General features: G+C 40.7%; 1 protein-coding gene across 6 annotated transcripts in view; it reads left to right on the forward strand.

The window, feature by feature from the left end:
* LOC109865423 (vesicle transport through interaction with t-SNAREs homolog 1A) overlaps positions 1 to 24,928 on the forward strand; it is a 166,746-nt gene that overhangs the window by 8,656 nt on the left and 133,162 nt on the right. For 3 of the 6 annotated variants that reach the window (XM_031799546.1, XM_031799549.1, XM_031799545.1), the window contains exons 2-4: positions 804 to 862; positions 3,436 to 3,546; positions 17,842 to 17,919. In XM_031799546.1, the coding sequence (XP_031655406.1) occupies positions 804 to 862; positions 3,436 to 3,546; positions 17,842 to 17,919 (248 nt within the window). Of the gene's footprint in view, positions 1 to 803; positions 863 to 1,313; positions 1,416 to 3,435; positions 3,547 to 17,841; positions 17,920 to 23,982; positions 24,004 to 24,928 lie in introns of those variants that run through there. The other 3 variants (XM_031799547.1, XM_031799544.1, XM_031799548.1) reach the window with 2 other exon arrangements.

The following is a 24,928-nucleotide window of genomic DNA, read 5'->3' on the forward strand; positions in this document are numbered from 1 at the left end:
CCATTTGCCAGGTTACATTTACAATAAACGGACATTGTCAAAGTTTAAGATGTGTTGAATGTTTTTTTGAGTAGCTGTAGCTATGTCAAAGGCACTGAGAAATTACATTTTCATTTTTGTATCTGAACCAGTAATTGTAACAATCTGTCAACGTTTACCTCCAGACCTGTTTTACACATGATCCGAGCACTCGAGTAGGCCTAGTCAAAATAATTTCTGTGAGCGTACTAGTACTCGAGTAGGCCTACTCAAAATCATTTCTGTGAGCCTACTAGCACTCGAGTAGGCCAACTCAAAATCATTTCTGTGAGCCTACTAGTACTCGAACACAAACATTCTTTCAGATGCCCATCCCTAGTTACTACACATAACAGAATAAGTTCAGCCAGAATTGAGAGATTACACAATCAGTTACAACATTCCATATTGAACTCTTATGGCCAAATGAGTTTCAAGTCATGATTTGCAATCGAAGCCTTTGGGTGAGCAAAGAGCAGCGTTTTAGTCATTATTAGTGGGACTCCGAGTTGAGAGAATCTGGCAACCTACTAAAGCTGACGTTTCTTTTTAAGTTGGTACGAGGTGTCTCGTTGCTCCTCTAACAAAAGCCAACAAAGGCCTTTTACACGTGGATAAATAAGACTTCAAATGTGGCTCAGCGTGCGGAGAGAATGTGTAAATATATCTTCAGATGCATTCTGGTGTGTGTGTTCAATCCCCCCGTCGCGGGGGAGTTGGGTTGTTGTCATAAAGCACTGCTCCTCTGTCGACTGATCAATATGTTTCTCCCGTTTCATTTTCAGAGGAGAAGACACAGCTGGTTCTAAATGTCGACAAACAGCTCGAAGAAGTCAGAGAGTTGGTACGTCTTTGATCAGTAATTTCCACTCCTCACATTAAAAGAAAATGTATAGTAATAATGCATTTGGAAAAGGAAACAAGACAATTTCACCGGTGCACGAAGACAACGGCACCTGTGTTACACTAACGGCGTCAGGACACGCACATACTTCACGTGGTGGAATGCTGTTCAGCACAATAACGGCGTGATCGCTTTTCGCTTTTAAGTGACACACCCGTGACACATTTCGAACCATTATTTGGAGGAGGGAGTCTTCCCGTCATGTTCAAAAATTTAAGGAAGTGAACTAACGTGTAAATTGTCGACGTTGTTGTCTTGATTAGGCTTCTCCAAATCCACCTCAGAGAGTCTTGTCTCTCTGTAACGTTACCTCTAATGTAACCTACGTGACACTGTTGGGTCTGAACATGTCTTTAAAATGAAGACCCTTCAAATGGATTGTATCTTATTTATTTACCAAACTGCCTTTCTGTCAGAACTTATTTTTTTTAATCGTTGATGAATGACCCGAAGAAGAGTAATGTGTCAGCAAATCAACATCGAAAAAGATTTCGTGAGTGCTTCTGATGTAGCTCATGTTGAAGTTTTGCTAGCTTGAGATTTCAGTTTAATCTTCAGAATCTCTTGTTGTTTTACAGTCCCCTCCAAATCCAAGTTGTGTGCTACGCTATTTTACTTACATTTCTTTACATCAAACCTGTCTATGTATACAGTGCATTCAGAAATGATTCAGGCCCCTTCCTCTTTTCTACATTACAGCCTTATTCTAAAATGAATTAAGTAAAACATTTTCCTCATCAATCTACACACAATGCCCCATAATGACAAAGTGAAAACAGGTTTAAACATTTTTGCAAATGTATTAAAAATAAAAGACATACCTTATTTACATAAGTATTCAGACCCTTGAGACTATGAGACTCGAAATTGAGCTCAGGTGCATCCTATTTCCATTGATGGTCCTTGATGTGTTTCTACAACTTGATTGGAGTCCACCTGTGGTGAATTCATTTAATTGAACATGATCTGGAAAGGCACACACCTGTCTAAATAAGGTCCCACAGTTGACATGGCATGTCAGGGGCAAAAACCAAGCCATGAGGTGGAAGGATTTGTCCGTAGAGCTCCGAGCCCGGATTGTGTCGAGGCACAGATCTGGTGAAGGGTATCAAAAAAATGCATGCAACATTGAAGGTTCTCAAGAATATAGTGGACCCCATCATTCTTAAATGGAAGAAGTTTGGAACCACCAAGTCTCTTCCTAGAACTGGCCGCCCGTCCAAACTGAGCAATCGGTGGAGAAGGGCCTTGGTCAGGGAGGTGACCAAAAACCCAATGGTCAATCTGACAGCTCCACAGTTCCACTGTGGAGATGGGAGAACCTTCCAGAAGAACAACCATCTCTGCAGCACTCCATCAATCAGGCCTTTATGGTAGAGTAGCCAGATGGAAGCCACTCCTTAGTAAAATGTTTATGACAGCCCGATTGGAGTTTGCCAGAAGGCACCTAAAGGACTCTGACCATGAGAAACAAGATTCTCTTGTTTGATGAAACCAAGATTGAACTCTTTGGCCTGAATGCCAAGTGCCACGTCTGGAGAAAACCTGGCACCATCCCTACGATGAAGCATGGTGGTGGAAGCATCATGCTGTGGGGATGTTTTTCAGCGGCAGGGACTGGGAGACGAGTCAGGGTTGAGGCGAAAGATGAACAGAGCAAAGTACAGAGAGATCCTTGATGAAAACCTGCTCCAGAGCGCTCAGGACCTCAGACTGGGGTGATAATTCACCTTCCAATAGAACCACAACCCTAAGCACACAGCCAAGACGATGCAGAAGTGGCTTAGGGACAAGTCTATGAATTTCCTTGAGGGGCCCAGCCCCTCGAACATCTCTGGAGAAACCTTAAAATAGCTGTGCAGTGACGCTCCCCATCCGACCTGACAGTTTGAGAGGATCTGCCGAGAAGAATGGGAGAAACTCCCCAAATACAGGTGTGCCAAGCTTGTAGCGTCATACCTAAGAAGACTCGAGGCTGTAAGCGCTACCAAAGGTGCTTCAACAAAGTACTGAACACTTTTGTAAATGTTATTTCATTTATTTATTTTATAAATTAGCAAACCTTTCTAAAAACGTGTTTTTGCTTTGTCATTATGCAGTATTGTGTGTAGATTGATATGGTGTGTGTGTGTGTGTGTGTGTATATGTTTATATTTAAAATCCATTTTAGAATAAGGCTGTAATGCAACACAATTTAAAACCAATTCTAGTGGTCTGAATACTTTCCGAATGCACTGTACATTAAGTTCAACACTTTACATAAAATGTCCGTTAACAGTGTAGTCACCACATACTGAACAGACTACTTACTTAACAGTAAAGTGTACAATAAGTTGAGTTTAACAACAATCTTTCATTGAAAATCTGTTTTGACATATTTCCACAATTGTAGGCTACCTGGCTATAATTGCATAGTTTAGACCTATGTTCTAGCGAATTTTGCCAATATAATGTTATTTAAAAATATTTTTTCCCATCTAATGGTGAATTAACTGGTTGATTGCTGGACCTAGATGGAGCAGATGGATCTGGAGGTGCGTGAGCTCCCCATCCAGAGCAGAGCCATGTACCAGAGCAGACTGAAGAGCTATAAGGGGGAGATGGACAAGCTGGAGAAAGACTTCGTGAGTACCCCACCATAACACCTCATTTGTCTTAGTGAATAGCTATGTATACTACTGACAAGCCCAGCCCCAGGTACGTGCCTTGCTCAATGGAACATTGACACCTACTGATGGTCGTTTGACCTTTTGGTATGGCAAGAATGATCCTATCACACGTGTACTTGCATGCAGGTAAGCATGTGTTTTTGTGTGCTTGTGTGTGTACTGCAAGTGAATGCCATAATGTACGCACAATGTACACCGGTATAGATCTGAGCATACGTACACCTTCTAACATACGCTCACACTTTCCGAAACACACGCACTCGGACTGAAACTGAAGGTCATTGGCATGTCCGCTGTGGCTCATTTTTTTGGGGTCTGTTTTTGAAAGCCCAAGTAGCGTCCATAGGAGTGTGGGCTTGTGTTGATGCTTCAGAACATGGCCTTGTTTAGTAATTTATAAACTGCACCTGTCTGTCTAGAGCCCTCCACCGTACACATATCAAACCTTAATGAGGAATGAAGTGTTTTAACTTTAGTCACTTGCTCTTAACCCATATTTTAGGCTCCCTGTTTTACTTTCAAACATTACTCCCATTAGACGTAGAAATTGTGTCAAGGCCCCTCTTGGCTTTACTTTAAGGGTTTTCTTTGAGTGTGTTACATCTCTGAACTCTCACTCAGCTTCCTTGGGGTTTTATCATTTACCTGTGGAACTACGGTATGCATCGTTCCACTAGATACCTGTGCGGATATTTAGCTTTTCCCATTCAAATGTAAAGGTAAACACCAGGCATCACGGTTAAAGCATTGACCAATGTGAACCGAAATAATCAACAAACGAACAAGCAAACACTGGGAAATTACAGGTGCCAGTGATCTGTGGCTCCACTCCTGAAAATCTGGGAGCTCCGATTACAGAGGAGATCTCTCTAGTCTTTGAGAGAGCTCGCTTTCCTCGCCATGGGTATTTAATTGGCTGATGATTAATCTTTAGCTTCTCCTGTCTCGACACTTGCCGTGGTTAATTATCAAGCAATTAACACCTGCTGTGTCGGATATTACGGCTAAGTCGCATTCCTCACATTTTTGTCTGTGCTATGCTATTTTGAGCGCATGCTATTAGATGCGAGGATACCCTTTGTCACCTTTTTAAATAGCCGACATTCTCATACATTAAGAAGAAGGAGAAGAGAATGGAGAAAGGCCATTTTGGATATAACAAATATTATTAATCACATACCCTTAAAAGAGGAAAATATATAGTCCTAGTCACGTACCCTTCTGACAACTTTGCCTCTACCAGAAACCTGTACAGTGTGTTCATTTTAGTTTCGTAGAGGAGTCAGATTAAGGCTGGCCTTCTACCAAGCGCAATTCATTTAGGTGCTTTTTAATAATTGTGGATAGACTAGAACAAACCAACTTTAGTATTGGTTTTCATTTTGGTTCACTTACGATTGGCAAGCTGTGTCCACCTCAGCCTGTGTGAAACCCTGTTATATTGATAAACAATTTGTTTTGCTCTTAAAGTTTTTATTTTTTAGGGCAAAGGTGATGTGTATTTAAAGTGGGACCTCCCACTGCCCACTTTCACCCAGGGTGCCTTTCAACTACCTGGTAAAGCTGCTGACTTCCCCCAAAGCTGCTGATTCGTCCTCAAAAGTGCAAATGCTTCAGCCTGGCCCGGCCCCTCACTTCTCTCTCACTCCTGCAGGCCATATTCGGGTACCCTGCACTAAAGGGTGCCCTCTCAATTTTTTTAAATAAAAAAGCACAGTCTTTGTTGTGCTTCCCTGGGGTGTTTCCCCCTTAAACCCCATCCTCTCATCCAGCCGCGGTTTGAAGTCTTCACGCCACCAACGTGCCAGATTGAGCCCCACTTGTCTATGCCAGACGGGGCCAAGCCTGAACCCCAATAACCCGGCCATCCAGACGGATGAAAAAAAAAAAAAAAGAGAGAGCACGTTATCAGACGGTCATCCCGAAGGTGCATTTGTGATTTGTTTGTCGGCTTCATTTTGATAATAGAGGGGTCTTAAAGCCAGAGGACCCCTGCTGAGGGGCCTTGCATCAGGTAAAGGGGAGGCTGGCTCAACAGAACCCCCCCCCCCCCCCCCCCCTTCCGTTTGATAATGGGGATGCGTTCAAGTCAGGGGAAGCAGAATGACATGCCTCTTAGCGATGCCTTTGATCAGGCACAAGAGAGGCATAATGGAGGCTTCATTTAATGAAACCTATCGGGTAAACAGACCATCTTCAAAGGTAGCTCCAAAGTTTGTCCCTCCACCGGGAGGCTTGGTCCACAGACGTCTGTGGAGTCAGTGCCTTCAGAAAGTATTCATACCCCTTGACTTATTCTACATTTTGTGTTACAGCATGAATTCAAAATGGATTCCATGGATTTCTTTCTCTCACAATACCCCATAATGACAGAGTGAACATGTTTTTAGAACTATCTCATTTACTTAAGTATTCACACCTCTGATTCAATACATGTCAGAATCACTTTTGACAGCGATTACAGCTGAGTGTCTTTCTGGGTAAATCTCTAAGAGCTTTCCACACCTGGATTGTTCAACATTTGCACACTATTATTTTCAAAATTCTTCAAGCTCTGTCAAATTGGTTGTTGATCATTGCTAGGAAACCATTTTCAGGTCTTGCCATAGATTTTAGTCTAAACTGTAACTCGGCCACTCAGGAATATTCACCATCTTCTTGGTAAGCAACTCCGGTGTATATGTGGCCTTGAGTTTTAAGTTATTATCCTGCTGAAAGGCGAATTCATCTCCCAGTGTCTGGGGGAATCAGACTCAAACGGATTTTCCTCTAGAATTTTGCCTGTGCTTAGTTCCATTCTGTTTTTTAAAAATGTATTTATCCTGAAACACTCCCTAGTCCTTAACGATTATAAGCATACCCACAACATGATGCAGCCACCACTATGCTTGAAAATATGGAGAGTGGTACTCAGTAATGTTTTATATTGGCTTTGCCTCAAACATAAGTTTGTATTCAGGACAAAAAGTTCATTGATTTGACGTGTGTTTTTTGCGGTTTGTTTTGGAAATGTTTTATTCTGTACAGGCTTCTTTCTTTTCACTCTGTCAATTAAGTTAGTATTGTGGAGTAACTACAATGTTGTCAATCCATCCTCAGTTTTCTCCTATCCAATAAACTGTTTTAAAGTCACCATTGGCCTCGAGGTGAAATCCCTGAGCGTTTTCCTTCCTTCCTCTGACAACTGTGTTAGGAAGAACGCCTGTATCTTTGTAGTGACTGGGTGTATTGATACACCATCCAAAGTCAAATTAATAACTTCACCACTCTCAAAAGGATATTCAATGTCTGTTTGGTGCCCTACTTTGCCAGGCATTGGAAAACCTCTTTGGTTAAATCTGTGTTTGAAATTCACTGGCTGTAACACAACAAAATGTGGAAAAAGACAGGGCTGTGAATACTTTCTGAAGGCACTGTAAATACACTCGGCGTCCATTTTGGCTGTGCTCAGACTACATGGGCTATTGGTGACAACTGAGAGATGGGCATAATACATTTATAAACTTCGTGTAGATATATGAGTGTTTTCCCTTGAAACGTGACTATGTTTTAAAATGACTCAGAAGTAGCCTATAAACAAAGTAAATGCTTGACAACACTTTAGTGTCAAGCTTTAGGTTTCAGAATATAAATTGAGAATATATAGCTTTTCTACCTTGGGGGATTTCAGTGGGCCAAAGTGTCCAACATGAATTTACTCGAAGCCGTCTTCCCTCTTAGCTGACACCAGATGGCGATATTGTTCAAAGAATTTGGGCCAAGTTGAGTTATCTGGTAGAGGTGATATTGATAAGCACGCATGTCGATCAGAAGAGCTTCTCCTGATAAAAGAGCTGCTTCTTATCACTGTGCCCTCCTCTGACCTTGTCTCGTCTGTGAAACTTGGAGATGGCAGTAGTGAACAGTTTGTTGACATGCAGGTCCTAGACTCTTAGCTGTTCTTTGGACAGAACAGTGTGTGTGTCTGTCTGCTGGAGTATATTTTTCACCCCTTAGAAAATTGTCTCCAAACATGGTAAAATGTTATTTCCTAACCTAGGTAGATATTTGTTTTTATCTACATTTTCCCACACATTGACTGTTATTCTTAGAATGTTAGTTCTTTCTATTCCGCTTTTGAACCTCTTTGGTTTACAAAATATGCTTTTGATAAAGTTCATCTTGGTTAGACAACAGCTGTTAACAATTGTCAATTATAGAATGATTCACATTTTTCAACCTCAATTTCTGCAGGGTGCACAGTCAAGACCGTATCAATGGTATGAATACTGCTGCAAATTATATTTTGTCAGAATTTTCGAAAAGCATAAAAAACAAAAAAACAATGACTTACCACAGATAAATTATAGTTCTTAATGAATGACTATTTAATGTCTATTGAAGGCTGTAATTCTGTTGACAGTGACAATAATGAAGATATTGGACATAATTTTTTAAAAAATGAATTCACTCAATTACAGTTGAAGTGGAAAGCCTACAATTCCTTCGCGGTGGATTTTAAAGTGAGGAGGCACGACAATAAGATCTGTTTTTCCTGCCCAGATTATGACACACAGAATATAGGTGGATCGTGACAAACACCTTTAGACTGAATGGCTTCCAGTTTCTATCCAGGGAGATAATTAACACATTCCCAAAGCGTTTATCGAGTCAACTAGCCTTGAAATATTGAACAGTTTATTCACCTGATAGTCGGATGAATGGAATTAAGAGCCGCCTTCTGCACCAATCCCAAATGTGTAACAGCTTTTTCATATTTCCTAGTCTCTTAAGTGATTATTAATGACCTTTTTAAGTGGAAAAATAAATAATTTAATAAACGCTTTTTGTCAGGGCAAATATTGAGTGCTGTAGCTATGCAATGAGCACCTTGGACCCTTTAGTGTAGCCAATTGTGTAAAGGGGAAAATGCCTCAGATAAAACGCTCGACAAACTATGGCAACTTGGAAATGATTTGGCCTTGATCTAAAATGGATTAAAAAAAATTGGCAAATTCCTCTCTGTACTGTCCATTGTGTATCATTGAGCACAGTTCAAGACGCCTCGATAGGTCTGTCGACAGAATCGGAACTGCCTAAAGTCTCGCATAAGCAATAACTAACTTTATTTCGGTTCCAAACCCAGCTGCACTGAGCTGTTTCTCAAAGGTCATTCATGATTGTTTTGTTTTTATGACTTCACTTTTTTTTAAATACTTTTAAAATATGTGAATTTAGTCCGTTTATTACATGTATAGGCTGAATAAAACTGGCTAATATCCTTTGTTCTGAATGGGGGATACATTTAAACCTGTCCATGATACCTTCCATAGTGTGTGCTTTTTGAGATATTCGTTCATGGCCAAGTCACGGTCATGGAGACTAGAACCTTTTGATACATAGGTCTCCTGAAGTTTTTGATGGGCTCAGTTGGGAATCTAAGGGAGGAAAAAACAGTCACAAGTTTTTGTAAGGACATTAATGGAATGTCCTGCTGCACTTTCAAAGCGTCATCCAGAATTCTTCACTTTGAATGGAAGATGCTTCATAATTAGCGTATTTCATATAGATTTGCCGGGATATTCTACGAGGACTGTACTTAGCGCTGCTTATGGCACAGTGCCATTGTAATCCAGTTTGGAGGTTCTGTGTCATTTGCCCCCTATCCTCCATTACAGCGACTTCTACAAACAAAACATGACAGACCAACATTAGCTGGCTGTTAGACACTATAAATCTCCTTAAATTGTCTCGTCTGCGCTTGTCGCCATGAAACATTTGAGTCTTCGTTGTGTACCACTAAGGAGTTAATGCAGATGGTAGTTTATATGTTGGGTTGTTTAACAAGCCATCAATAGCACCAAAGTCCAGTCTCGCACCCAGATTAAAAAGATCAGATTTCTTATGGAAGTCGCCCGGATTGAGGGGATTGTTTTCTCCCTTTCCTCGGAGCCCAATGCAGATTTAAGATGTAAACAAATCTATATATTTGTCTCAGCTTATGAATTCTGCCTTTTATTTTGAAGATGTTCCACACAGCAGCTCTTCCTCAAGCTTCTTGTGGATTGTCAGTTGAAAATACTTGTGTTATTTTAGACACAAAGATGGGGCTTGCAGCCTCTAATGGATCAGCATCTATAGTCTCCCTGTTGGATGAGTGTGTTTATGGTTTAGATGGAATGTAAGGGTGGTGGTGGAACGGGTGAAGGACTGAGTCACCAGAAGGAGAGATGGTTCTCCTACAAGGAGACACAGGAACTGAAGCATTGGGTAATGGCAGTACAGTGTTCTCTGCCCGCGTGAGAGTCAACCAATCACAGTGGTCAAAAAAACGATGTAAGTGATAGAAACATTTGTAATGAATCTGTTTTAATTTGTCAATGATGAGTGGGGTTCTTCTGTTCTGAGACAATCAATGGGTGGTATTTAACAAGAACATGTATTCCTAAATTCCCTAACAAATATTTGTAATGGTCCGTATATTATGTGTGTGAATAGGACTGGTTGTTTGTGTATTCAACAACACGATCATTTCCTTTCACTTATCTTGGGATCCTCTCCAAAGTGGGATAAGTCACCCTTCCACAGACAGTGATCAGTACCTGGATTTGTCTGCCTGAAGTAAGGGCCTCGCAGGTCCTCTCTGTCCTCAGGGGCCTATGTGATTGATTGAGTGACTTGACTGAGAGGAGTCGGAAGATAGTGGGGGGGCAGAGACATGTGAATATAATAGCACCCTTCCCCCTCCTCCCAGTACCCCCCCCCCCCCCCCCCCCCCCCCCCCTGTTTCAGAGCCCCGAGCCTGTCCCACAAACCAGTGTAAACCAGAAGTGACATGTGACACCCGCACCCAAGTGATGCATTGACTGACAAGCGGGACCAGAATAGGTGACACTGATTTCTTTTACATTTGTCAGACTGGCTTAAGTATATAAAAGTCATGTAGTATTTATGAAATGCATTATGAATTCATCTAGTAGTGTTTTTCCTCTGTCTTTTTTGTTGTTGTTGGCTTACACCTTTTTAACAAAAAAACAAGCCTAGAGAGAGAGAGAGAACTTTGACATCCCCAGTTTTCCCTGACACTCAGTGGGTTTTCCCCAATTAGCTCAATGTGTTTACCCTGGGATGAAATTTGTAATTGGAAACAAAGTTTGCCCCTATCAAATTGCATTTCCCTTTCTCTGGCTTAAGTGCTTCTAAATGAGGAGCGTGCAAAAGAAAAACAAACAGCTTTTGGTCTTTGTGACCGACAATTGTTTAGTTTCTCGTCTGGTTCGGAAGCCTGCAGAGGAATCTTGCTGTGGCCTTGATCAGAATTACACTGGAGTGTAGAGTATGAATTAAGGATTTATTCATTTACCCCTGGCCTCTATCAGTGCATCAACTCACACCCCTATATCCATAGGGAATCACTGCATTCTCCACCTACCAACCACTATCTAATGCAGCAGTCAACATACATGGGTCAGGTATTGATATCGCTTAAACTGTGTATCTACTATGCATGTTAATGTGCCCTAAGACTAGCCCTGGCGAACGTAACAGCACATACTCTAGGGGTGAGTATCTGACGTTGTCGATTTCCATGTGATAGAGGTGTACAAGACCCTCGTCGGCCCTCAATTGGCAGTTTCTCAAAGTTTGGACAACTGCTCTGAATTCCAACACAAAACCTGTACTCTCCCATGGAGCTGGTAAGTGTCTAGGAAAGTTCACAAGGGAACATGTTGGATTGGCTCTGCTGGAAGGTGCCTATGCACCTCCTCTGCATTAGGGCACGAGGAGGTGTGGTTTATATGTCCAATATACCACAGCTAAAGGCTGTTCTTAGGCTCAAAACGGAGTGCCTGGATACAGCCCTTAGCCCTGTTATATTGACCATGTAACACAAACCCCTGAGGTGCCTTATTGCTATTATAAACTGGTTACCAGCATAATTAGAGCAGTTAAAATACATGTTTTGTCATACCCGTGTTATACTGTCTGATATACCACGGCTGTCAGCCAATCGGCATTCAGGGCTCAAACCAGCCAGTTTATAAATAGATTTATAGCGTTAATGATGTGTCTAAGCCTCTATGCCTGATGCTCTGTTCTTATGGTAATGAGGGAGGCATTCAGTTCAGACAATGGTCACGTTACTCTGAAGAAAAGCGAGGGACAGGGGACGGTCGTCTTCTATGCATTTCCATAGACGAACGCAGTTGGACGGACATGCGCGCACACACATTTTGTCTACAACAATATATTATGGGTCCATATCTCTTCCTTTGTCTAGCTTTCAACACTTTTAGATAACACTCTGAGAATAGACTTCAAACAAAGATGAATCATAAATCGAGGTCAAAAGAGAACCCTCTCCAAAGCGGAGAAAGGGTTAAAAGTGAAGGTCTTCTTCAAAAATAAAAAAAGAGAGAAAAAAAGAGACATTTGCGCGGAAAAAAAATAGAAAGTTATTCTCAGTGGAGGGTTCAGTGAACCATATGTAGCTAGCCACAGGCTAATGGGCCGATTGGTCCCTAGCTCGCCAGGTATCCCGCACCGTACGCCTCCCCCAACCACCTCCGCATACATGCACTACCTCATCACCCCCCCCGCGTGCCGAAATCCCTCCTCCATTTCCCTCTAATCTCACCTTTTTCTCTGGCGCTGACCTGAGGAGGCCCCCTTTATTCCCCACTGCACGCCAGAAGCCAGCGTTGTGATCCGAGCGGGCCCCGCTCTGGTTCCTCTCGCCCGGCTGCCTCCCCGACGGCTCTCCTCTATTGATTTCTGCACCGCTGTCTGTGTGTTTGCACCGCCGATGCCCGGGCCCCGGCTTTTCTCTCCCCTCATACAGCCTGGGATTCATGCACTGGGAGAAGGAGAGAGAGAGAATGGGGAAAAATAAATGGAGAGAGAGCGAGAGGAAACCAGGCCTTTGATTTTTCATTAGAACTGCTTCCATATTTTAATATTGGGTTTAATCGGCCCTCATGCCTTAAAGAAATAACCATTTGAGACGGTTCCCCCGGCCAGCAGAAAGTATATGGAGATTCTTCAATCAAATCCCCTGGAATTCGCTCTTTTGTTTAGAGTTCAGTTGCGATCCTTTCTCTCCTCTCTCGCTCGCCCACTTGCTTTGCGGTTACAGTCGTTAGGCTTATTGACAGATCTCGGCTCTATTTAACAATAGAAAGGACTTTGACAGGGAAGTCTAGCACACGTATTACAGTCGTGGAAGAAGGAACCATCCCCATCATAACAATGTCCCGTTAAAGAAAGGCTATCCCCTGAGATCACATCTGCACAGCGCAATATGTAATGATCTGTAACATTATGTAATACTATGTTCTATCAATATTGTATCATTCTGCTGGGTTAAGTATAGATCATTTTTATTTAATCAATACATTTCGATGTTAAAAGTGTGATTTATTTTTTATTTTTTACCCATTTTTCTTTACATGTCGATTGTATTAGTGTTTATGGACACACTATTTCTTTCTGAGATGACATGAAGGCCCTTTGAGTGTACGTTGTCATATGGGGCAAATCCTCCACCGCCAGCCCAGTTTAAATGTGTTCTAGTTCCACTATTGTCTTGTTTTCCTTGATAATTTGAGATTGTGTCTTTTTTTCTATTGGAGCTCATTTGAGACTCCTTTAGTCTTTTATAGCTGTGAAACATAATGCCTTGTCTGTGTTCAAGACACAAAAGCACCAACCTGTGCGTTAATGAGAGGCTCCATGCTGGTTTCTAAGGCTTGGCTTCCCCACTACTGTTGGAGTCATATTAAGAGGAGAACACACACACACACACACACACACACACAGGCCAGTGAAAACACACACACACACAAACACGCGCCCATGCCCGTACAGACAAAGGAGATTTTTCTCACACACACACACACACACGTACAGACAAAGGAGATTTTTCCTACATACACACACACACACACACACACACACACACACACACACACACAAACACAAGGCCCTTTATTCCACATAAACACTCACAAGTACACACAGTCTCTGATGATAGACAAGAGTAGTGGATTTGATGACACTAAAGAGCAGAAACAAAACGAAGGCACAGAAAACCCCTCCATCACAATTGTCGCCGCTTTCCTTTATCTGATGATATATCTAACACACAAAAAAGAAGCACTTAGTTAATTGAACAACCTCTGCCAATTTGTTTGTCTTAAAAGAGTGGAGGAGATGTGAAAACAACAGTTGTGTGTGTGTGTGTGTGTGTGTGTGTGTGTGTGTGAGAGCTGTTCTTTGTGCCAGTGAAGTGTGTTAACCCCCTGCCAGGATGAGATGCGTTATCGATGCTGCTGTTGTGCCTGCTTAAAGGGCTCGGCTTCCTTTTAACGCCACACCACACTCCACCACCTCTGCCCCCACTGCTGGGGAAACTAGAAAAGAACTACTGTCACCGGTCCACAACATCACCTGGGAGGATATCATAGGGACGCAGTGATAGGAACTAGGAAGTGATGTCGTGTTTCAGCGTTTGTGTACTTGTGTAGTGTTTGTCCATTTCATAGCCATGATTTATTCATGTTTTAATAGGATATTAATGACAGTACTGTAAAAAATAATGTAGGGTTATTATTATATATATTTTTGAGTAAAAATAAATTTAAGACTGTGTGAAATGTTTTATTCCAAGCCACTTCCTCTTCAACAGGATGTGGACCTGATTAGTAGCAAATGAAAGGTTAAATGCCAATTTGAAGCTGAGTCGTGACAAAAGTGCCATTAAGTTAAAAAATATATATAAAAAAATGGCCAGCCGCTCTCCTACTGGTGAGAAAGATGTAATGAAGCACGCTTTTGTAAATTAAATATCGTTAATTACTCTTCACGCCATGCCACCAGCCGTGTGCTCGGGGTGACAATAAAGAGGGGGAAAAGTGGAGGGAAAAGCGTCTGCAGAGTAACTTCAGGGCCCCTCATTACACTCTTCCTCTGGGTATTTTTACGCCTTTTATATCCCATCTAATGAACTGTTTACATTTTTCAGCTTTCCAGGCACCACAATTATTTGCACGACCCTGCGTCGCTTGTGGCAACAGGCATAGAGAGGGGAGTGCATTTGGGAGGCCCCAAAAAAACGTGTTTACAATAAAGATCAGTTTATTTGCTTTTAAATGATTCAGATTTAGTTTTAAAAGGAGAACTTTTGAAGACATTTTTAAGTGACTAATGTCCATTGGGTCTATAAAGGAAGGGTGTTTAAATGATTGTCTACTGCCTGTTTATGTAGGTTGTTTGTGATTTTGTTTATTCAGAATGATTGTTTTCCCCTTTTTACTTAAAATGAATGAAATATTAGTAAATATCTAGACATTCGTGCATGTACCTAAAGAGAACACATTCATATTTTTTTCATAATTGCATGAATATAATTTCCAGCTTGTGTTGTTCTTGATTAGCATATCTTACAGTACTAGGAGTTATTATGCATATATAGTTACGTTTTGATGGGTTGAAGAAACTCTTCTCACGTCGACGTCAAGAGGTGAGACACGTGTGTTTCTGACAGAACACCAGTACATCCGTCTCACACTTGACGAGCCGTGTAGAGTTTAAAGGCAGGCGGAACACTTTGCATAAAGTTAAGATGGATCTTTGTACTTTTTTTTTTTTTTTTTTTGTGCTTCCGGCAACAGAAGCAAATTCTCACCCAAAGATTAGAAAAAGTGACAAAAGAAAAACCGTTCAAAAGGATTCAAAAAAAGATCTCATCTCCTCTTTTCTCTGTGGCAATAAGGTATCTTATGGAAGTGCTCCTCCTCGCCTGTTTTCATGTTGTTTTAGACATTTTAATCTTCAACATGCATAAACTAGAATGAGGGACTTTCAATCAACATATTGTCTTTCTCAACTTATTTTTTCTTTATTATTTCAATACATATATTTAGAACGTTTTTTTGGGAACAACCCTAGTTATTACAGATTCTGATCTACCCTGATCAAATATAAAGATCTTCATTACATTATTCTCACTAGTGGAACATAAGCCACATATATAAGACAATATTATCAAATGAAGACTATATCCATTTATTTTAATTTAAATTACAATTTTGCAAAACACCCCCACCGGCAATCAAAGTCTATCAATGGGTGAGGCAGTCAATATTGCACAGCTGCTCTTGTTTCACATCAAATGAACAGGGAATAATCACTCTAAGGGTTATGGTTTGTTTTCCAGAGGGGGAATTCAAAACCACAAGTAAATGGGTAGGGAGCAGCAACAATCTCTGGTTCAGTAGCATTCTTTTTATTTTCATGTTTCATTTGCGTTGCGTTCACCGCGGAAGCTGTTGATACTCTCGGTGGCAACAAACAGCCATTTGGAAATGCCCCCAAAACTGTGTGGGTTTGAAGAAGACATCAGTCTCTGCGTACTAAAATCAAGCCTTCTCCCAGGCATCTCGTCTCAATTACTAGCAACCCGTCATTCCCCTAAGTTACACTGCGGCTCTTTAAGATGACGCTCCACTAAAATGACACATGTGGGTGTTATCCCGGCAGAACACGACTCTACGCTGTGTACCTGGTTGATGTTTTATTGTCTTTGTACTCGCACTAACAACTGAAAAAAACCATACCGTAACTTTGTCACAACCTGTAACCTGTCAATTCTTAAGAAAGGGTTAATTATACCACCGGTTAAAAGTAGATGTAATCCTATCCAAAATCTCTTAATGATGCGTCTGATTTAGTTTGATCAATAATAGATTGTTCACGACACATAAATGATACAATAGATACTAAAGTGTTTTAACATGATGATTTAAATGATGAACATTGTATCATTCTGATTGTGAAGGCATTCCATTGTGTTTGTGCATATGCTATGCCGGTGCTGTGTTTTTGATTTGGTCACAGTAATATCCGCTCTTCCCCGCAGTCATTCCTTTGGCGGTTCACGCAGGTCCCCGTGGCTCAGTTGAAGCCTTTGGAGACTGTGTTTGTTTGGCTGCTTCTCTTTATCAAATGTATTTTTTATATATATATATATATTTATTTATTTCTTTCTTCGCTTGTCACCCTGGTCAGTCATATTCCCAGACATCTCAGTAATTATTCCTCAGGCTGTGGCCCTCACTGTCACAATAGGAAGACAAATCACTTTCCTGATGGTCTGTTGGTGGCTGTCCACTCACTGGTCAAGTTTACTAGGAAAAAAAACAACAACGGGGTGTCAAATATATTTATATATTTTTCGGTACTTTATTTATTTATTCCCCCCCCCCCCCCCCTATTTTTTTATTTAACCTTTTTATTTAACAAGGCAAATCAATTAGTTCAATGAATGGTAATAGACATATTTCTTTGATAAAACATACTGTAGCACTGTTGGACATGTACATTAGAAACCTCATTGATCTTCTAAATACAAATTCTAAAAGGGAAATGGACGTAATAAATGGGAAAATTCTTGTACATGTGGTGAAAGCAGGAGTCCCCAAAGATCTTATGTACCGATATGTTATTTTCAGCTCAATATTTCCTAGTGTATTTGATTTTGCTCTCCTCCCACGGCCCACATAGAACTCCTGTCAGGGCGTTCTGAGAAGGAGGCTTTAGTTAACAGTCTCTCTTTCCACTGGTGTGCATTTAGTTTGGAGGGCATTTGAAGAGGGTGCGTTTTTCTTTTAGTGTCTGTAAACAAGCGCTACACAGCGCCTGGTCCTTCAGCATCGGAGGTGGCACACACTGAAGAGTGCGTGTGGAAATGTGCGTGTCGGGAATGTTTGTCTTTTTTGGACATGGCGTTCCTCCCCCCACCCCTTCTGAAGGGGTGCAAGGGGAGAGCGAGAGGGAGCTCAAATCTGATGGAATGCCGATGGGTGATGAATTATTCCCTGTCTAAGTCCCAGCATCTGCCTTATCACAGAGCCTGCCACTGCACTGTGCTGACAGCAGTGGCAGCCCCCAGAAAAGATTTAGCGCTGACAAGTGATACTTTCCTTATACGTCTCCCTGCCCTAGTGCCGTAGTTAGTTTTATTCTTCGGATTGTGTTGATTTAAGTGTGGAAAGGGGGGCATCTCTACAATTTCAGTGGTACAAGATCACCTCCACGCACACAAACACACACACTGCAGGTGCATGTGCTTTTTTTTGACATTCTGGTCCATTAGGGGGCTCTCGTGCTTAAGAAATACCTGTTATGTTTTTCCAAGAAAACTCCACTAAGGCTTATTTTTTTCTCCTCTGTTTTCTCTTTCTCTCTTCTGTCTTCCTCCTCCCCTTGCAGAAAAGGTCACGTATCGCCTACAGTGATGAGGTGCGGAACGAGCTCCTGGGGGAAGACGCTGGCTCCTCTGAGAGTCAGGTAAGGTGCTAATCAGGTCCCGCCAGTCCCTAGTATGGGTGGCTGGTCCCCGGGTGAGGAAGGGTCAGTGCCTCACGGGGCCTCTCCCAGGGCCAGTGCAGCATTGGCAACAAGTCATGTGGAAGGAACACTGTTTAATGCAAAGCTGCCCAGGGTCTGAATGGGCTCCAGGCCTGGGCCCAGCGTCTGGGCAGCGCCAGATTGCTGCCCCCCCCCCCCCCACACACACACAGCTGTTCTCCAGCCGTCTGTGTACTTATCCTCTAAAAAGATCCTCTGCACGCACACACACTCACCTTTAAACACAATTGTGGTAACCACACAGCACGGACAATCCGAATAAATAGGATTCCCAGGTTCAGTGTTTGTTTATAAGCATTAGTGTCAAAAAGCCACTGAAATGTTTGCTATTTTACTGGCTACTTGTCGCTATACAACCTTTGTTCAGTAATATTGATGAAAGATCGTAATTCTGTAGTTGAAAATATAATAAAATTAATGAGAAGATGTATTTTGAATTTTGTAATGAACATTGAAATGTTATTGATGTTTTATCACAACTATGATTAAGTTTGGTTTATAAACAACAGATAAAAAGCTAATTAGCCATATTTCTTCCATTGTCCCAAAATGCTAAGACAATGCAGTGAACATGGGGAATGAACAATCCCTTCAAAGACTGTATTGATTCATTCATATTGAATATGAGAAAGGAGAAAACAAGCATCTGAAATACTGATCTTAATTGCCCAAAATATGCCGCATGTTCTTCAAACTTGTGTTTGGAATGATGTCTGAAGTGCTGTATCAAAAAAGCAGGCCATCAACAGCTACGCAAACCATCTTTTTAACACTTGAGACACACTGCCTAACGCTTACCTGCACAGCTGCACCTCACAGCACTGACCAGTGTGTTTTCTTGACTAATCCTATATTATCTTGTCAACTTTGCAATAGTTGCTGTGTGTCTCAGTCATACACATAAACAGAGGGAGGAATACATACAAAGTACTGAGGGACTAAACGTGTAAGTACAGTTCGATGATCTGAGCAGAGCTAAATAAAGTACAGGTTATTAGTTGCGTTCTTATTACCATTTTAGTGATGACCTGTGAACTGCACATCTTACAGACATACCGTATGTATCGCCATCCCTTATTATACATTCATATGCGTATTCCCTGCAAATTAGTGAGATGCGTAAAGTGACTCTGACATTTTATACAGAAGTCGGAAGTGGATTTGCTGCCAGGACTGTCACATTCAAGACAGTGATGGTTCCTATCAAAATCTTTTCAAAGGCAAAAGGGAGAAAAATACGACCCACATTTCAAATATATATATTTCCCTTTCATTAAATACAATTGATGATGAACCCTATTATTTAAATAATTATTCATAGACCTAAGAATATTTATCATAGGAAAATAATTTGTTTAAAGAATGGAAACACGCCGACCGATGAGTTAATCTAGAAGTACAATTTAAGATGCATGCATTTTAAGATGTTTTCAGTCTTATGCTGCTCTGTTTAACAATGATATTATTCTTTTAAATATACATTTTTAAGGTAATTGAATTTGTCCAGCATTCAAGCACTTGAAAAATGCAGATTTTTTTGTAGAGGCTGACATGTCAAGAGAACTTAAGGTCTACAGAATGTTTGTTGTAGTTTTAATTCTAATACACTGTTTTCTCATTCACCTTCCATTTTTCTCAAGTGATTCAATATCCCCAAGACAAGGACGGCCGGAAAGCAAGGGGAGACAAATTGTCCTTGAACCAGAGAAAAAAAAGTCCACATCTAGTTACACATTATACATGTATATAAGCAAATTAAAATTGAATAGAAAGAACAAGTTATTCCAAAATAAATGGCAGGTTGGTGTTTTATTATCATTAATCTTGACCTGGAGGCAGCTCTGCAGAGTGGTCACTAGCTAGCACAGCCACAAAGTCATAATATCATTATTTTAAACCTAACCCCTAACATTTTTACGTGTCATATTTATTTTGATCTTGACTAACTCCTCTGAACCCGGCCAATGACAAGCATCCTCATAACATGATGCTGCCGTCACACTACTTGAAAATAGAGGTTTCTCTCTGTTGTTTTGTATTGCATTTGACCCAACCCTGTAGTTTTTAATTTAGGCCAAAAAGTATATTTATTTGCTGTATTATAGGGTTTTATTTTTCTGCGGGACAATTACACAAATATTTATGTTAAAGATACACCAGAATGGCTTTCCAAGAGGGGCTGGGTGTTCCTGAGTGGTCTAGTCTCAGACCTGACTTAAATCTGCTTTTGAAAAATCAGAGACGAGGTTTAAATATTGCTGTCCGTCAATGATCCTCACCCAAAATGTACTGAGCCTGAGCAATTTTGAAAACAACAATGGATATACTGTATCTTGCCCTAAGAGTTGTGCAAATAATCTTAATGAAAAGGTTACAAAAGGATGACTGCCAAAGGTGCTTCCTCAAAGTATTAATTCAGGGGGGTGATATTTCAGTTTTTTAAATGTTTTGTTAATTTGGAAAATGTTCTATGACTTTCTTTCACTTTGGACATGTGGAGTAGGTTGTGTAGATTTACATTTTAAGGCAGCAAAATGTGAAACAAAGTTGAAGGCTGTGTAAAATTTCTATAGGCCTTTAGTAGTTGCTTCAGAACCTTAAATGCTCAAAGCATAACAGTTGTACTTTATAAGTTGAGTCCATCAGAATTGTTATGTTTTTACATGGTAAAACAAAATAATTTTTCTCACACACACCTACATAGTTTTTAAAATGAAAATATTTATCTCATTTCTATTTTGAAAAACTTCTGGAGATAACACACGACTTGGTCTTGCTGTGAGTGGAGTGCTCGGAACTTCAGTTTATTTTTTTTATTGAACGAGGCGGGAGCGAAAGAGAGGATGGGGAAAAGATGGAGGAGCTGGGGCAAGTCGGTCAATTTAATTCCTGACGATCTGAAAGAGGTCAGGATCATTTCATATAGCCCTGGCTGAGCAGATCATTACCAGTCGCAAATCTGTTCGTTACATGGCAAGGTTTTCTAGCTAAGTACATAGGGAGCTGTCATAAGTTCTAAAAATGACGTGTTGGCCCTGCGATAATGGCTAAAGGACGTTTTAATAGAGTTCGGCATTTATTCGTTATCTGTACGCGGGCAGAGACCAAAATGGTGTTATCACACTTTTTTTAATAACGTGGTAGTCTACCGTTGCACATTTCCCCCCCACCCCCCCACCCCCATTCTTTCTCACTCGGCATGCAATTCACACACTCCGAGATACACACACACACACACACACACACACACACGGTCTACCCCACACACAGTAGCTAGCGCACACGCATTTTTCGCACATGAACACTCTACGGAATAGTTTCGATTTCAGTCACAGCAGAAGGCTTGGCCACGAGATTGCGCTGGTTTGAGCCGGCATGGACCAGATTTTACAGGCTACAAAAGAAGCAGATTACCACTTGTATCGAATTCTGTATTGAATGAAAAAAATCTTTGTTTGAAAAATCTGCTGATTATCATAACAGAAAAATTGCAGCAGTGCAATTTTGAATACTGGCTGGCATTAAAAAGAAATGAGGAAAGGCATTCACGGAGGCGTAATTATAACATTTACAATGTTCTGTGTTTACCACTTTCTCTGGAGCAAAGCTAGCGTTGTGGGTTACTTTTTAAAAGAATGGATGCCAAAGAAAAATACATCTATATGGAGAAAAAAAGGGAACGCCAAGCACAAAACCCCTCATATAGTTTCAGCAAATCCTCCACGAGGACTTCCAATCGGCCAAGCAGCACAAATAAGATAGAACAACTTTTGTTTGGTCCTCCATTGAATTGGACGGCAGGGCTGCGGCGTGTGATCGGCGGCGGCTCTGGCTGGCCTGTTCAAATCCTAAATAGCCACATGTGTAGTTTTAAACTTTGGCCCCCTCAATAAGGCATTCAACGCAGGCGGTTGTGACCTTTGAAATAATGGACAGTTTCCAGGCTGCAAAGTGGCCCTTTTTCTCACCGAGAAAGAAAGAGGGAAGAAAATCGCATTTCTTTGCAATGTTAAAAAAACAAAAAAAACATTTGTTAGCCTGTCTGTTGCTGCCGAGTTCCCCAAGGCAAGATCTCTCTAAAACGCAACTCTCAGCACACACAAATAAAGCTTTTTTACTTTTAGGTATATTTCATTTAACGCCTTTTATTTCATTCTGTCACTTGAGGGATTCTATATCGCTTGACAGTGGTGCAGTGCTACATTATTTCTCTGACCTTTTTTAAAAAATGTTCTTCAGATTTGCCCTTCCATGGTATTTAACTTTTTTAAACTCAGAATTACAATATTTAACAATTATATATAAAGTACAAATTTGTAATTGGAAATCTTTTTATAATTCAATCGGGGAAAGATTACTAAAAGTATATACGTTTCTAAACATCAATCAGACATGTAAAAAAAAAATCCACCCTAATTCAAAGCATAATATTTATTTTGTATATTTAAATAGATTCACTATTTTTAAGGTTAATTGTCTACAAATAACCATATTATAGATTTTTTTTACTGAACAGTGACAATAATATTGATGGTGCCACTCCAGATATGACTGTTTAATTTTCTCACTCTCTCAAATGCTAATAGTCATCCATCAGAGTACAACGTTACACTGATGTAATTGTGCTTACATTTCTCATCAATGTTTGCCGACTGGGTGGCTGCTTCCTTGTTAACTCTTCGGTGTGAGTGCCTTTCAGAGGAGCCTGTTATTCTTGACGACTGTGGCCACGACAACCAATAGTTTAACATCAATCCTACCACCAAGGCTTTTTCTTTCTTCTCAACCGTCAAGTTCATCATTTCTGATCCAAGTCCTCCTACCTCTTTTGTGATATCATAGCAAATGATTTCAAACTAGCAAAATTCAAAATGACCACCACATACAAAGTTAGATGAGAGGAAAGTCATGTATCCCTGAGCCTCCCTTCAGATCTGCTAACCTTTAATCTCACCCAAGAAATAGAGATTTAAAAGAAAATCACCTGCAACGGCTAACAAATTAAGAAACTTGTCCTTCCCCTCCTCTACCAAATCATGTTGCGTTCACATGATAAGCCCCCTCTTCACGACGTTCCCCGACATGAAGAGCAGGTTGTGGAAAGCGTCCTTTTTTTAGTTGTGATAAAACTCCAATTGAATTGTTGCTGTCCTCCAATGTCTCTCTCTCTCTCTCTTACATATAGAAAGTAACAACAATGGTAACAACAATATCTTCTATTTACCTATTTCTATTTGACATTCTCTTTCATCAAAAATGAATAACTAATGCAAAGATTCATTTTTCATGTCCCCCCGGTAACGGTTGTCCTGATAATAATCTCCACCGTTATGTATGTATGTATATGTATGTACAGTATATGTATAACACAGGCGCCCTCACACGGGTATCCATACATAATCCACACAGCAGGCGTCTGTACTGAGGTACATGACATATTGTGACAATATGTCACCATTGATGGACACATTGCCAACAATGGAATGGTTCTACATTTCTACAATGTAGAATTAAAAAGGCATATCTCAATACGTTTTGTATTATCTCCCTGGGATCCTGCATCGGGATATATAGATATATGTGTATATTATTCCCTCATTTAAACTTCTATGCACACTGTACTCAAACTGTATTTTCCTACTGTACAGAGTGGGATCTAGAATGTCTTTGCCATAAGTCCTGTGATGCGACTTCCTCGACGATGCTAGTTTAGACACTGCGAGGCGAGCAATCCATTCCCTCTCGTTGTCTCATGTGACAGCGAGAGAACGAGACTCGCAGACTTTTCGGAACAAGCTAAGATCACGTGTTGAGCGTCGTTTTATGTGCTTGTCTGTGATTTCCAAACGCTGAACATGCAAGCCGATAAATCGTCAAGGTTAATTCTTTACCCGGCCGCATGATCTGCTTCCTGCCATGTCTTTCCTTTTTATCTTCCCCTCCCTCTTTCTCTCTCTCTCTCTCTCTGCTTTCACGTGGCAGTTGATCAAGTTACGTGAAGAGGTAAGTTCCTCTATGGCTATCCTGTTTTTTTGATTCCTTTCCATCTGAATATCTGTATGCCCTCATCTCTGCAGCCTAAAGGCCAAGGCTGTTTTCTGAGGTTCTTATGAGCCTCGGTGTATAAATTCAATGAAATGTATTTTCTGTACAAGCCTGAAAAGGTATTATTTCTGATAGTACACTCTTTACAAAGCACATATTGATAAAAAGGCAGGGATAAAGGACACTGCTGAAGGGTTAAACCCCAGAAGGCCCGCCCACTATTTCACCAGATAACTCTCAACGTCTTTATGCTCAGCAATCATGGCTGCTCAATATCACCCGGAATTAGGGAATTCTGCATTTTTCCCTTAAATAGCACTTACTGTAAGCCTTGTGTAGTCGGGATGTAGTAGTAATGCTATAGTAGTTTTTGTATTTGTTATTGTAAAAAGATGGAGTGATCGGTTATCAGTATAATTATGATATTTTATATAGGGAATATTTCAATGTAATCGATGAATACATTCTGGATTGGTTCTTTTTTTAAATGTTTAATTATCACTTCTTCAAAGGAAAGCGAAGTTCATGTACTGTAGCAATACGACACTTTGAAACGTCTTTGAAGGCTGAAAATAATCTTTGCTCAGGTTTCTATTCTCCATCTTTTGTGTTTCTATTGGCTTGTACAGTACATGTCTTTGTTGCGTTTGTGATATGGCTTTGTGTCAAATGTTGCCTGAGGAAGCTTTTATGTAATGTCGTCATAGGGGGGATCTCCTATCTGCTATCCTCGCACAGCAATCTAGCACCATCAGCCCGCCACTATCTTGATGCGACCCCCCCCCGTTACATCACCGCCATGTAACACCTTTCCCCATAGAATACTGTTGAATAGACACAATGCTTGGTTTTTATATTAAAAGACCAACAGTAGAGGGGCTTG

This window comes from Oncorhynchus kisutch, linkage group LG20 (assembly GCF_002021735.2).
Source record: "Oncorhynchus kisutch isolate 150728-3 linkage group LG20, Okis_V2, whole genome shotgun sequence".
Classification (NCBI taxonomy): Eukaryota; Metazoa; Chordata; class Actinopteri; order Salmoniformes; family Salmonidae; genus Oncorhynchus; species Oncorhynchus kisutch.